The sequence below is a fragment of the Onychostoma macrolepis genome, chromosome 22 (assembly GCF_012432095.1).
Source record: "Onychostoma macrolepis isolate SWU-2019 chromosome 22, ASM1243209v1, whole genome shotgun sequence".
NCBI lineage: Eukaryota > Metazoa > Chordata > Actinopteri > Cypriniformes > Cyprinidae > Onychostoma > Onychostoma macrolepis.
The window spans coordinates 12,554,059-12,571,040 of NC_081176.1; the positions used below are offsets into that span (position 1 = coordinate 12,554,059).

The 16,982-nt window shown below is 36.3% G+C and overlaps 1 protein-coding gene across 4 annotated transcripts in view; it reads left to right on the top strand.

Moving 5' to 3' along the window:
• LOC131530060 (uncharacterized) overlaps positions 1 to 16,982 on the top strand; it is a 175,737-nt gene that overhangs the window by 82,041 nt on the left and 76,714 nt on the right. For all 4 annotated transcript variants that reach the window (XR_009268306.1, XM_058760133.1, XM_058760134.1 and 1 more), the window contains exons 41-52: positions 6,630 to 6,800; positions 6,947 to 7,117; positions 8,411 to 8,584; positions 8,793 to 8,963; positions 9,110 to 9,283; positions 9,431 to 9,604; positions 9,728 to 9,898; positions 11,343 to 11,513; positions 12,639 to 12,812; positions 13,156 to 13,329; positions 13,862 to 14,035; positions 14,183 to 14,353. Coding sequence is in view for 3 of the 4 variants with exons in the window: in XM_058760133.1 (XP_058616116.1) it covers positions 6,630 to 6,800; positions 6,947 to 7,117; positions 8,411 to 8,584; positions 8,793 to 8,963; positions 9,110 to 9,283; positions 9,431 to 9,604; positions 9,728 to 9,898; positions 11,343 to 11,513; positions 12,639 to 12,812; positions 13,156 to 13,329; positions 13,862 to 14,035; positions 14,183 to 14,353 (2,070 nt within the window). In the remaining variant the exon portion in view is untranslated. The remainder of the gene's footprint in view (positions 1 to 6,629; positions 6,801 to 6,946; positions 7,118 to 8,410; positions 8,585 to 8,792; positions 8,964 to 9,109; positions 9,284 to 9,430; positions 9,605 to 9,727; positions 9,899 to 11,342; positions 11,514 to 12,638; positions 12,813 to 13,155; positions 13,330 to 13,861; positions 14,036 to 14,182; positions 14,354 to 16,982) is intronic.

A 16,982-nucleotide genomic window follows, 5' to 3' on the forward strand; every position in this document is an offset into this window, starting at 1 on the left:
GTAACTCAAGTAAAGAAATTAACTTACTTCCACAGAATAAAATCTGATTATAAATTAGCGCCATACCTGAGCAGTATTAAAGAGTATGGTCAGAGAAAGCTGCTGACGAAGTATCGTCTGAGTGAACACAGTCTGTGTGTGGAGACGGGCCGACACAAGCAGAGCTGGAGAGCCAGAGAGCTGTGACTGTGTTCTCATTGCACTGAGAGACTCGTAGAGGACGAGCTGCACTTCCTCACGGAGTGCAGCAAATATAAACACATCAGAGATGCCTATTTCAAACAAATAGCTCTAGTTTCACCTGAATTTAACCATAAAAGCAACTTAGACAAACTCTGTTATATTCTGGGAGAAAAGGAAAAGTGTATCCACCTGGCAGCGCAGTATGTGTCCTCCTGCCATCAAATGAGGGACAAAGGCTGATCCCCCCTTTCCATTTATAACTGCTCTCTGTATTCATTTAATCATTTATTTATTTTTTAATTATTCATTTTTTTTTTTTTTTTTTTTTTACCTACATGTATAATATGGACATATGTGTTTCCTCATGATTTTATTTATCTGTATAATATATGTATTGCTTTGGCAACATTGTGATGCTACACAGTCATGCCAATAAAGCTAATTTGAATTGAATTGAATTGAATTGAGAGGGAGAGGGAGAGGGAGAGTGAGAGAGGGAGAGGGAGGGAGACAGGGAGAGGGAGAGAGAGGAGAGAGGAGAGGGAGAGGGAGAGGAGAGGGAGAGAGGAGAGAGGGAGAGGGAGAGGAGAGGGAGGGAGAGAGGAGAGGGAGAGGGAGAGAGGGAGATGGAGAGAGGGAGAGGGAGAGGGAGAGGGAGAGGGAGAGGGAGAGAGGGAGATGGAGAGAGGGAGAGGGAGAGGGAGAGGGAGATGGAGAGAGGAGAGGGAGAGGGAGAGGGAGAGGGAGGGAGACAGGGAGGGAGACAGAGACTTTGACTTTAACAACTCTTTATTCACAAAAATTAATAAAGGTGTTTTTTCTTTTTTTTTTTCTTTTTTTAAAACATCATTGCCATACAATAGCCATAAAAAAGTGGCCTTATCACACATAAACCATACGTACATTAAACATCAAAAACATATGCATTCACAAAAAAATAAATAAATAAAAAATCACATAAAAAAAAAAAAAAAAAAAAATTATATATATATATATTAAAATTACAGATTTAGGGATACAGTTTCCTCTTGGTCGACCACACACAACACTTCTGCCTGTCCCCAAAACTCACTGAATGCAACCAAATTTTTTGTTAATGTGAAAAAAGCAAATTCTGCTTTAATCCTTGCAGATACGAAAGCCTTTCAAATAAGCTCAGGTTCAGTTGTTCCACTATCTTTCCGCTTATTTTTTCTTGTAATCCATATTGCCAGCTTAGCTTCACCAATTAAAAAATTTATTAAAGAAATTCTTTTCCTATCTGTTGCAATATATTTTGGGCCAAACATAAACATATTTTCATTCATATCCTCTCCAAGTGTTCTAAGCCAACCCTTTAAAATCTGAAACAAAACATTCAGCCTAGAACAATCTAAAAACAGATGCTTTAAGGTTTCTTCATGACCACAAAAATTACATTCTGTCCCCACAGTGGGGTCAATACGTGCCAAGTATCTATTAGTCGCAATTGCTGAATGCACAATCCTCCACTGAAGATCTGCTGTGCGCTTTTCTATAGGTGACTTGTACAAAGACCTCCAACATCTCCTAGGAGAGGAGTCCTGTCCAAACACATCCAACCACTTTGATACTTTACAATTCTTCAGCTCAGATTGATGAGAGACTTTCACACATGATAAATACAAAGCTTTCTTTGAAACGTCTTCAAACAAATTCAGTTCAGGTATACAGAAAAAAAGAATTGATTCTTTTTCGGGCTCTTCATCTATTATCATTGAAATCTGAAGTTTTGGAAAACTTTCTTTCATTTCATCCTCTTGTTTACCACAGTGATTTTCTTTAATACTTTGTCTGTAGATAGAAGGAAGAACTGAGAAAATTTCCTTCATTACTTTTTCCATAAATCTAACAGACTTAATTCCCGTCAAACTACACAATTCTTGGGGACTTTTCCACTTGTTTCCAATCTTTAGATTCGACAAACATGTACATTCTGCTCTCAAACTTTTAATTTTCAGCACATTTGCTTGTACTAGAGGATTGTTAAAGAGTGGTTCATTTTTTATCCAACCTTCAAGGTTTGAATCTCTCCTTATTTGAAAGACAGAACTCCACACTTTCAAAACTGATTTATAAAATGAAGATGAATCATTCCATTCCATATCTTTCAAACTGATTAAAAACAGATTAAAATCATATTTAAAACAATTCATGCTACGAAATAAGGAACAAGCTGTATCAGCCCAACAGATTTTTCCAGAGTACAGCAACTTCTGTGCAGTCTGCAGCCTGAAGGCCTTGATTCTGCTCTTTATATCTATTAGGCCTTGTCCACCTTCACTGACTGGTAGATATAAGATGGCAGATTTTACCCAGTGCTGACCAGACCAAAAGAAATCATTAATTTTCTTTTGTAGTGAATGAACTACTTCATCAGGTGGATTCAACACATTTAGTTTATGCCAGAGTGCTGAAGCAGCCAGATTGTTTACGACCAAGACTCTCCCCCTAAATGATAACTGAGGCAGGATCCATGACCACCGTGACAAACGATCACACATCTTATCATTCATTCCTTCCCAGTTCTTCTGGATATAATTCTCAGTTCCTAAATAAATACCCAATATTTTTAGGCCTTCTTTACCCCATTTCACACCTCCTAGTAAGACTGGAGGCTCTTCTTCTAACCAATTTCCTAAAATGAAGCCTTCACTTTTTCCCCAATTTACCTTTGCTAAAGAGGCATTTTCATACTTTTTTAAAACTTCTTCTAAAACAATCACATCTCTTTTGCTTTTGATGAACACTGTAACGTCATCAGCATAGGCAGAAACCTTGGGTTTAACTTTTTGTCCTTCAATTAGCAAACCATCCAAATGTTTCCCCAATTGTCTAAGCATAGGTTCGATGGCTAAACAATATAGCATTCCTGACAAAGGACAACCTTGTCTAATACCTCTTCGTACTGACACTGGTTGACTTAGCCCTCCTCCAACCTTCAACATTGTAGAGACATCAGAGTATAACAGTTTGATCCATGAAATAAAAAGATCACCAAAACCAAAAGCTTTAAGGGAACTAAACAAATAAAAGTGACTGACTCTATCGAATGCCTTCTCCTGATCAATTGCAATTATTCCAACATTGTCATCATCCCTTTTTGCAATATCTATGATATCACGAACAAAAAAATGTTTATCCATTATAGTTCTGTCAGGAATACAATAAGTTTGATATTCATTCACTATATGTTCCAAAAACAAACTATATGTTTTTTGTTGGATGATTTAAACACATCGAACAAATCATCTTTTAATAAGTCCCAAAATTGTTTATAAAATTCAGCCGGAAGGCCATCAATTCCTGGTGCACGTCCACTGGATATCTGATCAACAGCCTTTGTTATTTCACCAATGTCTATTTCAAAATCCAGTTGAATTCTCTGTGTATCAGTTAACTTTGGTAAATCTTTAAAAAGGTCCTCCATACAGCCAATGTCACATGGACCATCCGAAAAGAGTTCTGTGTAGAAATCAATAGCCATTGATCTCATTTCTTTAGGATTAGTTGTCACAGTCCCATCCGATTTCTTTAGATGTAGCATTGACTTCCGCGCTCCTTCCTTTTTTTCAAAACTAAAAATGAAAGAACTTGGTGCATCCATCTCTCTCAGCGAGAGGAAACGAGCTCTTATTAAAGCTCCCTTAGCTCGCTCATGAAAGAGAGAGGCCAAAGCTTTCCTTTTTTCATTCAGTCTTTCAGTTGATTCACCATTTTGGTTAAATAGACTTCTTTCAATTGATTTGATTTCATTTTCTAATTCCATAACAGTTTTTTTAAAACAATAATTTGCATTAGCGGTGTAATTCTGACAAAAAATCCTGATGTGTGCTTTTCATACATCCTTTCGCTCTCTCCATTTTGTCCAAAATAAATGAAATTTTTCACAAAAGAAAGCATCCTGCAACAACTTTACATTAAAATGCCAATAGTAACTATGACATCTTGTTTTTTGTAAATTAAAAACAATCATACATAAATGGTGATCTGAAAAACCACTGGGGTAAATACAGGCCTTTAAAATTCTATTACACCAGTCTTTATTAATATAAAAACGATCTAACCTGGCAAAGCTAATGTGGTCACTTGAAAACTTCGACCAAGTATATTGCTTCTCTACCGGATGTTGTGATCTCCAAACATCACACAAATCAAAATTGCTTATTATATTATTTAAACATGAAGCAGAAAGAGGGCATGGTTCTTCTCCATTCCTGTCTAAGGTAAAATCTGATGTACAATTCCAGTCACCACCTAAAACTAGACAGGCATTTTTATCATAATGCCCCATTATATTTTGGCAATTTTTAAAAACTTTATCCTTTCTGCACCATTATTAGGTGCATAGACATTAACAAAGACAAATGAAAAACCCATCAAATTAGCATGAACAGCCAAAATTCGACCCTTCTCTATTTCATCACTTGATTCAAAGGCTATGTCAATTCTTTTCGAGAACAAAATAGCAACACCACCCTTAGTATTAGTGCCATGACTTAAGAAAATATGGCCTCCTCGCCACTTTTTCCATTCTGTCTCATTAGCTATGTCACTATGCGTCTCTTGTAAGGAAATTATATCCATATCCTTATTTTCAATATATTCTTTCAACACTGCTCTTCTTCTACCATCCCTTCCTCCATTAATATTAATTGTTCCTATCTTAATACTACCCATTGAAAGAAAAGAAAGATCAAGAAAGAAAAAAAGAAGGGTTAGCAAAGAAAAATACAGAGAAAACACCCCAAGTGATTTAATCATTAAGGAGTTGTTAGACCTTTTTCAAGGGCCATTTTTCTTCTCAATTTAGTTACAATTTTTTTTTATCTAAACCTTTTCCGTCTACTCAATTCATCATAATTGGCTGTCTGTTGAATTTTTACAGCTGATTGCAAGAATTTTTTTGCATCAGGAAAAAATTCACTAATCTCTATTGTTTTTCCAAAGGTCGCATCCAGGAAGTCATTAACCTCATTCACAGTATACAATTGTTCTTCACCAAATTGGGAAAGAATATCGGATGCCTCTGAACACTTGTCATCATCCTCCGTGTCAACTTGCTCCTCAGCATCAGTTAACTGGGACAAACAAATCTGCCCAGTATTTTGTGCATCATTTTTAACAACCTTTGGTAACTTAAAACGAAGACTCTCTTCGTCTTCATCATCACCCTCATTAACATCTACACATGGATTTCCTCTCTTTTCAGTAGGCCTACCAACTAAACTGTCATTTGAGTTCCTTTGCTTCTGATTTCTCGTCCCTTCATCTGCATTTTTGTCTTTATTTTTCCCATCAATTGTTATTGTGTTTGGTTCTTCACTGATCTCTGCATTTTCACCAATATTTACACTAGAAAAAACTTCAATATTATTATTTTCTAGATGTACTTTGTTATGTGGGCAAGCGATCTTTTTATGTCCAACGTCTCCGCATTCGAAACATTTCAAATTTCCGGTACTCGCGTAAATCATGTACGATTTACTTTCATGTTTGATTCGGAAAGAAATATCTAGCATTTGTTGATCAAGAAACATAAACACCTGACGCCAAAAAGACAACACGTGTTTCAATGCTTCATTCCTACACCTCAAAGGAATCATTTTCACTTCGCTGGCCATTTTTCCAAACCTCAACAATTCTTTTTCAATGTCACTGTTTAATATAAAGGGCGGCACGTTCGAAATCGTAACTCTAACAGATTGCGATACAAGCGGTGACACAACAGTAAACGCTCCATTCACCCAAACGCCGCTTTCATTAAGTTTACTCACCAAACTTTCATCTTTAAGGAAAACCACCATGGCTTTGTTCATCCTTGACGCTGAGATTATATTTCCATATCCAATCTGTTCACCAACAGCGACAAGCACGTCTTCCACATTAGAATCCGCGTCAGGTACACATCTAACTCCATGGCGGAGCGAGAGTGAGGCTACACCCCCACTCGGGTGAGCCTCCATCTCAGGCCTCCGCCACGAAGCCGAAAAACTTCAGAGAACCGAAGCGTATTTGATACTCGGAATTAAGTTAATAAAATCATACACAAAGCAAAAGAAAACATAAAGGAAGAAAATACGAAAAAAAAAAAAAAAAAAAAAAGAGGTTTAGAAACAAAGTAGAAAAAACTAATTCGCTCTTCTCACCCGTTTGTTGCTCCCATACCCAAAACCCCCAGCATGCAAAGCAAGAGAGGGAGAGAAAGAGAGCAAACATGCAACACATAACATGCCCAATAGATGACTATTCACTCTCCCAAGATCACACGTTTTACAAATACATCCACAGGACGTAACAAAGTGTTTAGCACATACGTGCATAGTTTGTTGAATTATAAAGTTCACCCTCTTTAACTTAATGTTGTTAAAATGAATGTACAAACCAAACTGGCTTTTATGTCCTCACTTGACTACTCATGTCTTCAGGTTTTTGAGTCCTGCTGCAGATGAAACCTGTCAGTATGTGACTGGAATTGTGGGTAAAAACCTGTTACTCCTGAGAGAACTGAATCTGAGTGAACGTGAACTAGGAGACACAAACATGAAGCGGCTTGCAGTTCTACTGCAGGATAAACACTGTCAACTCAGCACACTGATGTGAGTATTGTTTTTATTTATTATTGCACATTTGAAGTATCTTAAAGAACCCAGGTGACCAAAATACAAAAATTCTAAGTAATCCCTAGATATAATCAATCAAGTACTTTGTGTTTGTAAATTCTCTCTCATGTTTAATATTTTAGTCTGCGTAAGTGTGGTCTAACAGGGGAAAGCTGTTCAGCTCTCGCTACAGTCCTGAGATCAAACTCCAGTCTCAAAGAACTTGACACGAGCAACAATAATCTGCAGGATTCAGGAGTGAAGAAACTCCAGAACGGATTAGAAAATACAAACTGCACACTGAAGAAACTCAGGTGAGTTCAGTGAATCATTGTTTGATTTTAATAACATTTTCTTTTGTTTGTTTGTTTAAAGTTAACCCTCTGGAGATGGCTGAGATCCTGGCATAATCACTTGGATTTTTTTCCCTTATAACAGCACTTGCAATACTATGTAATTTATGGTCATGCAGATAAAAAGAAGACATAATTTGAAACTGCAAAAGGTCTGCAAAAGGTTCAACAAACAACAAAATATTGTGCTTTTGTAAAATACAGAAAACAAACAGGGTGGTTTCTGTGACCTTATTTCTGGAACAGGATGGTTTTCACAACATTGCAGCAAAAATTCTGGCCTACATAATCCAGTACTCAAAAGTTTTGTGAAATAATGTTTGCTGTATATTTATCTTACTGTTCTTGGAAAAAAAAAAATATTTATTTTTTTATTCGCCAAGTTTAAATGTCCCAGATATAGTGTACATACATGTTATTACTGTAGCACAATGTGTGCTAAATGTAATGTAATGAAACTATTGCCAGTATGATGGTGTTACGGGGCAAACAAGATGTGAGACGTGCGGATCCATGTGCAAGGTTTTATTCAAGGACATGGTCATAAATACAGGCAGGGTCGAACAATGGCAAACAGGTATATCACAGGCAAGGCAAAGAGTCATCCAAAACGGGCATGGGTCAGTCGACAGTGAACAATATCCAAAGGGGCTTGACAAGACAGGTAAACCGAAAACGTAAGCAATAGTCCAGGCAGGGGAAAACACAATCCGAAAAAGGCAAGACTAGGGAAACTACGAAAGGCTCTGTAAGGGAGCTAAAGCTAGGAAAGCGATAAATGCATACAATACTGGGCATTGAGGGAGAGAATGTCCATAGCTTATGTAGGGTGTGTGATCAGTGCAATCAGCAGTGTGATCAGTGCAATCAGCTGTGTGTGCAATCAGTGTAATCAGCTGTGTGTGTATCAAAAGTGCAATGGATGATGGGAAATGCAGTCCAGTGTGATGTATGGTGTGAGAGTCAATGTGGTGAGTGAGTGACCTCTGGTGGTGAGTAAACGGAAGTTCATAGACCGGATTCTTGACAGATGGTAAAAGTAATTGAAATTAGCACAAATGTCAGGGCATCTCCAGGATCCCAACAAAATTACTGTAGTATGATAAAGAAAGGGAAAGAAATGCTTCTGTAATATAATAAATTATGTATTGCCTCCATAATCAGAGAAATAAATAATAATGGTATTTTTGGATACAATTAATATTGCTGCCAAAAAAGCTCAAATGCATTTTGTGTTAAATCTCTTTTTGTTAGACTTTCAGACTGCAGTATCACTGAAGAAGGTTATAACGCTCTGGCTTCAGCTCTGAGATCAAACCCTTCACACCTGATAGAGCTGGATCTCACAGGAAATGATCCTGGACAATCAGGAGTGAAGCAGCTCGATGATTTACTACAGGATCCAAACTGTCAACTGAAGACACTGAGGTGAGATGTGATGAAATAATACAAACTTAAATGATGTGCTTGTGAATTTTTTATACAAAAAAAAAAAAAAAATCACTAATGCAATTTGATGCATAAAAGTAAATACTACCATTGCACACATTTATCCATCAGATTTGGCTGCTATTTTTCATTACTCCAATTTTAATGGTGAAATGAACTGAATCCTGCTTCATCTTCTCTTCTGCAGGCTTTTGGGTCCTGCTGCAGATGAAGCCTGTCAGTATGTGAATAGAGTTCTGGGTGAAAACCTGTTACTGCTGAGAGAGCTGAATCTGAGTGAACGTGAACTAGGACTCTTAGGACTGAAGAGAGTTACTATGGTACTGCAGGATAAACACTGTAAACTAAACACACTGATGTAAGTTTTATCATTATTATGACAATTTCGATACTTACAAACTTCCTGCTGGATGTTTTATATATTGTTTACCACTTCTAACAACTACCTGTTTAGTATTTAGCAAATATTTAGTTGAAACTGTAACTGTTTTTCTCTTAATGCAGTCTGAATAACAGCGATATCACAGAAGAAGATTGTCGTTTATTGGCCGCAGCTTTAAATTCAAACCCTTCAAATCTGATAGAACTGAATTTGAGCGGGACTAAACTCAAAAATTCAGGAATGAAGATCTTCTCAACTCTGTTTAAGAATGAACAGTGTAGACTGAAAAAGCTGAAGTAAGTATTTTAGTCAATGTGTTAAAAAAGGCCAACTACTGAAAAAAATAATGTCATGTAAATCTTATTTTGGTGGACTAAAGTAATAAGAGACAAAGCTACTAATTGCATAATAGTATGTATGGATTTTTTCTCTCTGTTCTACAGGTTTAATTCCATCTTTATTACAGCAGAAGATTGTGCTGCTCTGACTTCAGCATTTAATTCAAATCCTTCAAACCTGATAGAGCTGGATCTGAGTGGAAATAAACTAGGTAATTCTGGAGTGACTGAAATCTCCACTCTACTGGGAAACTCTCAGTGCACACTGCAGATACTCAGGTTTGAATTTGGTGAATTTAAAAATGAATCATTAATATATTTTACAATAGTAAAAAAAAAAAAAAAAAAATATTAGTATGCTAAATGAATAATTGTGTTTGTCTTTTTTTGTTCTTCCTCTAGACTTTCAAACTGCAGTATCACTGAAGAAGGTTATAAAGCTCTGGCTTCAGCTCTGAGATCAAACCCTTCACACCTGATAGAGCTGGATCTCACAGGAAATGATCCTGGACAATCAGGAGTGAAGCAGCTCAGTGATTTACTACAGGATCAAAACTATAATCTAAAACTGAGGTGAAATGTGATGAGATAATACAAAAATAAATTATATGCAGTTGAATTATTAATAAAAATATTATTTCACAAATACACTGTGTGCAGAATTATTAGGCAAGTTGATATTATGGTCATATTTTTTGCCAAGAAAATGTTACCAATTCCAAACCACATCAATCTTAATAACTACTATTGATTTTGTATTTAATAATTTCTAAGTTATATATAATTGTCTATGAAGGCTGAAAGTCAAAAACTCCTTATTTCAGGTGTGCAGAATTATTAGGCAGGTTTTCTTTTATAGATAAAATGAGCCAAAAAAGAGATTTAACTCAGAGTAAAAGTAAAAAATAATAATAATAATAATTAAATGCCCTTGAGAAGGATGCAATACTAATTCAATAATAGAATTAGCAAAGTTGAGGCATGACCATTGGGCAGTGAAATGCTCATTGGGTCAGCAGGGTCAGAAAAAACAGGTGGAGAAGAAAAGACACATTAACTGCACAAGAATTAAGGTGAAGAATTAGGTGTGAAACCATCAGGAATCATTTAGTCTCCAGCGCCACCATTTTCCAGAACTGCAACCTTCCTGGACTCTCCAGAAGTGCAATGTGTCAGGTTCTCAGAGACCTTGCTCGGGTAAAAAATGCTAAAAAATAACCCTCACTGAATAAGAATAACATGCTGAAGTGTTGTGAAATACATGAAGACTGATTTTGTATAGGCTTTATGGACAGATAACTGGAGAGTGACTCTTGAAGGACCAGCATCACATCCTCTTGTACCACGGTTTGAAGAATTTATCTTCCAGAATCTGGCAGTAAGTTTTAGGAGCTCATTTTTATTCCATCTCCTATCCTGAAAAGTCTGTCTTGCAGAGATTGACTAAAATGAGCTCCTAAAACTTACTGCCAGATTCTGGAAGATAAATTCTTCAAACAGTGGTACAAGAGGATGTGATGCTGGTCCTTCAAGAGTCACTCTCAACTTATCTGTCCATAAAGCCTATACAATGAGCATTTCACTGCCCAATGGTCATGCCTCAACTTTGCTAATTATATTATTGAATTAGTATTGCATCCTTCTCATGGGCATTTAATTATTATTATTATTATTATTTTTTTTTTTTTTTACTTTTAGTCTGAGTTCAATCTCTTTTTTTTGGCTAATTTTATCTGTAAAAGAAAACCTGCCTAATAATTCTGCACACCTGAAATAAGGAGTTTTTGAATTTCAGCCTTCATAGACAATTATATATAACTTAGAAATAATTAAATACAAAATCAATAGTAGTTATTAAGATTGTTTGTTTATTAAGATTATTTTCTTGGCAAAAAAATATGACCATAATATCAACTTGCCTAATAATTTTGCACACAGTGTAAAGTCTGTTGTTCAAGATACAATTTCTTCACAAAGTTTAGTTGAATTAAATCCTGTTTCATCTTCTCTGCTGCAGGTTTTTGGGTCCTGCTGCAGATGAAGCCTGTCAGTATGTGGCTGGAATTGTGGGTAAAAACCCGTTACTCCTGAGAGAGCTGAATCTGAGTGAACATGAACTAGGAGACACACGAGTGAATCAGATCGCTGCTCTACTGCAGGATAAACACTGTAAACTCAACACACTGAAGTGAGAATTTGACATTTTCAGAATGCTGTCATTGCTGTTCTTTAAAGTGTTTGCAGAATAAGAACCATGATATAGATTTATCCTTCTGTTATTAGCTTTGTATTAGCTCTCTGGTTGTGTTTGGGTCAAATTGACCCGGAGAAGATTTTCTTTTCCCCCGAAAATACTAGTTAACATTATTGCATTGGACTCAAACTTACTGACTTTGTTCACAGAGGGTATAAGCACTTCTCAGAATGTTTTTTTGAATTTTCGTAATTTTTGGAAGGTTTTATTTCACCTGGTAATACTTGTGGTGTTCCCGATCAAAAATGACCGAACTCCAATCAATTGCTTATAAATCTCTCATTATGCTATATTATCACCAAATATTTGATTCATTCTTTTTGTCAACTTGTTTTCTTTCATGTAGGACTGGTTTTATGTTTCTATTTGCATCTGATTAATCGTAGGCCTCATTTATCTGAGAGTAGGTACCTCGTTTTTTGAGTGAAAAAAATATTTGTTTATGAATAATTTTCACAATATTAAACAAAAAATTATATAAATTTGCACTGTTAATCACACTAGTGTGCTTTAATATTTAATCAGGAAGTTTGCTTTTAAATGCTTTCATTTTGTACAAAATTGCAAAAAGTCACACTTGTGGTGTTCCCGGTCAAAAATGACCGGACTCCAAACAATTGCTTATAAATCTCTCATTTTGCTATATTATCACCAAATATTGGATTAATTATTTTTGTCAACTTGTTTTCTTTCATTTAGGACTGGTTTTGTGTTTCTATTTGCATCTGATTAATCGTAAGCCTCATTTATCTGAAAGTAGGCCTCATTTATCTGAAAGTAGGCACCTCAACACCACAAGTGTGACTTTTTGCAATTTTGTACAAAATAAAAGCATTTAAAAGCAAACTTCTCAATTAAACATTAAAGCACACTAGTGTGAGAAACAGTGCAAATTTTCATAATTCTTTTATCTCATATTGTGAAAATTATTCATAAAAAAAAGATTTTTTCACTCAAAAAATTAGGTACCTACTTTCAGATAAAACACAACCAGAGGGTTAGTATTGTAGCTGAAATCAACTGAAGATTGTTTCCTGTCTTTGTTTTCTTTCTCTGCAGGCTGAGTAATAACAGTATTACAGCAGAAGGTTGTGCTGCTCTGACTTCAGCATTTAATTCAAACCCTTCAAACCTGATAGAGCTGGATCTGAGTGGAAATAAACTAGAAAATTCAGGAATTAAAAAGATCTGTCTTCTGGTAGAAAACAAGGAATGCAGATTACAAAAACTGGAGTGCGTATTGATATTAATCCAAATTACTATGTGTTAATATACAATACAATTTATTATTTTCATATTGTTTCACTTAGACTGGGGTTAAAGTTCTGCCTAACATCTGCTTTTGTGTTTGACTCAAGGAATTAAGTTTTAAACAACAAAATTAACTTTTTGGCAAATTATTAATTTATTAAGTTTAAATAATCAAGGATTAGGTTAATGCATCTATTTATAGACTCTTTGGGAGAAAAACACACTAGATAAGCATACATTTTTGTTAGTTAGAAGTTATTTATAAAGCTCAGTATCTGTATGATAAACTGTATCTCAACAAAGAAAACTATTTTCTCTTCTGTAGACTTTCAGACTGCAGTATAACAGAAGAAGGTTATAAAGCTCTGGCTTCAGCTCTGAGATCAAACCCTTCACACCTGATAGAGCTGGATCTCACAGGAAATGATCCTGGACAATCAGGAGTGAAGCAGCTCAGTGATTTACTACAGGATGGGCAATATAAATTGAACACCATCAGGTGGAGAAATCTTAACATATTTTTTAAATTTGTACTTTAAAATTAACTTTCTGCAACCATGCTGCAGTGCTGCATCAATAATCAGTTGAGAAGTCATGTCTTTCATTTTTTTAATTACATCACAGCACATACAATATGCAAGATTAGGAGCATTATATTAACAGAACAGATGTGCGATTCTTCTGTAAGAATCTGTAAGAAATATGTTCCACGTAAAATAGCAAATTGACAGTTACTGAACAGTCTACTAAATACTATTTTTAAATACATTTATTTTGTGATTGTGCCATCTAGCGGCTGCATGTGGAGCACGATTAGCATCTTAGCTATATGGTCCACTAATGACTAATATAACCTGTCCTGAACACAGTTTTCATGGTTTCTTAAAGTATCTGAATTTCGTTTTCCAGATTGGCTAAACACCCTCTGACTAAGCCTTCTACAGCAGCCAACCCCAAAACTCTCGAGGAGCGGAAATATAATGTATCTTACCCAAAAACCTAAATTCTTAATTCTCTTCTACACCCTGCAGGTTTTTGAAAAGTCCTGCTGCAGAGGAAGCATGCAAGTATCTCACTAAAGTTCTGCAAATAAGTCCATTACTTCTGACAGAACTGGATCTGAGTGAAGATAAATTAGGAGATCTGGATGGAGAGAAACTATCTGCTCTTTTGATGGACTCTCATAGCAAACTGGAGACAATGAAGTGAGTGAACATGATTTATACATTATAACTTCAGTTTATTCATTATAAAAGACTGTCAGTCACATCTGTGAGTGTAAATAAATACCAAATGATCTGATGTGTGTTGAATATGTGTTGAAAAATAAATAATGCTGTTTTTGTGTTCAGGCTGAATAATTGTGAGCTGACAAAGAAAAGCTGTTCAGTTCTAGCTACTGTTCTCTCCTCCAAAACCACCCTGAAAGAGCTGAACCTGAACAACAGCCGTCTGCTGGACTCAGGAGTCAAAGAGATCTGTGAGGGACTGAAGAATCCTGTGTGTGAGCTGAAGATACTCAAGTGAGTACATTTCACCATCAGCTACACTGAACAAAATAACAATCACAATAATTTGGTTTAACTAGATATTCGGTTTCCTCTGTCTTTTCCCTTCTGTCAAAACACTGAGATTTAATTAATTTAAGAATTTTGTTAATTGACACTTGACATCTAATTTGTAGCATTTCGTTTTTTATAATCTCACAGACACTCATTTTAAGTGGCATTTAGGGAACTAGGTGACCACAGCACACACACACATATGTAAAAAATAAAAATTATATATATATATATATATATATATATATATATATATATATATATATATATATATATTTCTGTCATGACAGCTCTCTGATTGGCATGGTAATGTACATGACAATGTTAATGTATTTGGTCTTGGCGGAATAGATCTGCTAAGCTGCTACTGCCAATACATCCACAACATGCTGCTGTGAGCATGTAGGAACACATATGAATAATACCGTTTCTAGGCATAGGCAAGCTAGGTGGTCGCCTAGAGCGCCACCAGCTGGAGGGGCGCCAATGAGCGCACGTACTGCCGTTACATTTGAACAGGGTTGTGATCAAGAGTGGCACGGACACCCTGAAATATGACTGCCGCCCCCACTAGATACCCCAACATAATTGGGCTGACGATGCCTGTATTGGATCAGAGCGCTGTCAGTGCCGCCTCTGATTGTTGCATGCAAAGTTTGCATTTGGATTTGGAGCGCTCAACAGTGCCATTAGATCAATGGGTTCTGTCAGTGTTTTGGCAAGGTAAGGCTTTTATTTATTTATTTATTTTTTGTTTATTTATTTTCAAAGTTCAAAGGCGAATTTAAAATATTGGTACATAAAGAGTGCACAAAATCAGTATTTTGTTTAGGCAGTATTTGTGGCAGTCGAGAAATCATGTTTCACGTGAAACTGGTCTAAAAGGTGTGCGTTTTTACGCCAATGCATTGTTAAAGGTTCAGTGTGTCGTGTAATATTCCATATAAAACTTTTTTATCAGTCAATTAAAAAATATTGGTGTAGTAAAATTCGCTAATTCACAAGATCAATACTTACTTTATTAAACCGCTTTGTCAAATTGAACGTATTCTGACGGAAGTGTCGAAATGCTGAATCAATTAATTAGCTTCCAAAAAAAATAAATAATAATAATAATTAGCTTCCAACAGCTCTTAAAGGGAGTAGCGTCATACATATAGTGGACGGAGCGTCACGTTATTTAAAGGGAAAGTTCACGCGTCAATGAGTAATAAAAGAACAAGTAGCTGCATTCTGATTACTTTTGTCACTGATAGGGATTTCGCCTAGGGCGTCAAAATGGCTAGAAACGGCCCTGCCTACAACTATGTGTGCTTTGGCTATCTCGCCAACTGGTTTAACTCTAATTAGACACGCGCTGTGTGTAATTAAAGTTAATTAACAAAATGGATATAGGTTGCAATCCGATAGATAAGACCCCAGCATCCACCTGAGCAAATATCATAATTTAGTCATTTGATATCTGCTGTTAATTTCTACACTTCATCAGTCCCAGCGGCAGCGTAACTGCTCGTTAATTCATGTTAGTGCAATGAATCTTAATCTGATTTTAAGCGATAACTCTTAATTCCCTTCTTTCCACAACACTGTGATTGATATGACTGCGATAAGCGCGTGCTTCTGACGCTGCATGCAGCTGAAATCAACCACACACTCATCACGATGAAAACATTGACCTTAGAAAGACGAACGTGACATTGAGATTACGCTGATGTTTATGGTGAACCCCAGTTGAATGCATACACAAAGCTTATTTCGTTTAATCTGTTTCATGTCCGTTACTATCGGCGTGTCCTCAGAGCGATTACGCTCTAAACTGCCTGTGCTCCAGCTATATAAACACAGATGCTAAATGCTGCTGCTAATAAGCTTAATATTTCGCTGATGCATACAATGCAAACTGCTAACATGACACTTAGTGTAAACTTGTTTATGGTTGCTCATTTTGTATTCAATTAGGCAGACCATGCAAATATACACAGCGATATGGATCAAAAGAGCATTCACTTATCTTAGATGTTGACTTCAGCTGTTCTGAAGTGCGCTGCTAAACTGCTACAGTAAATGAAAGCCAGGTATTTGAATATTGAGTAATGAGCTCATTGGCTACTGATACAGGCAGTGTTGCCAAGTCTGCGGTTTTCCCACGGAATTGACCGTTCGCAAAGAGCTTGATTGACAGGCGATCTGACTAATCAGAACGCGGATATTATGTGCTGCCGCTGCTATCCGCCATCTTGCCGGACAACTACGGCCTGTCTCCATAGAAACCCATGTTAAAAAAGATCGACTGAATTGAAACTAAATATAAAATTGTGCGGACGGTTAAGCTGCACTGTTGTTGGCTGCCACGGTAATGGCAATGAGCTAAGGTATTCCTTTATTTATTTTGCGTACCAGAAAATCTGTCATGTATGGCTTGCAGCGCTTAAGTTAAATACTGAGTGTTAAATAATAAAATAATATGTTAAAACGTGTGCTCTTATCATTCTGTGGACAAAATCCCGTGAACTTCGCCCCGAATGGGAGCTTTATATGCACACGTGCGCTCATCTGTTTTCAATGCAGGTTAACCGTGATGCTTCATGTC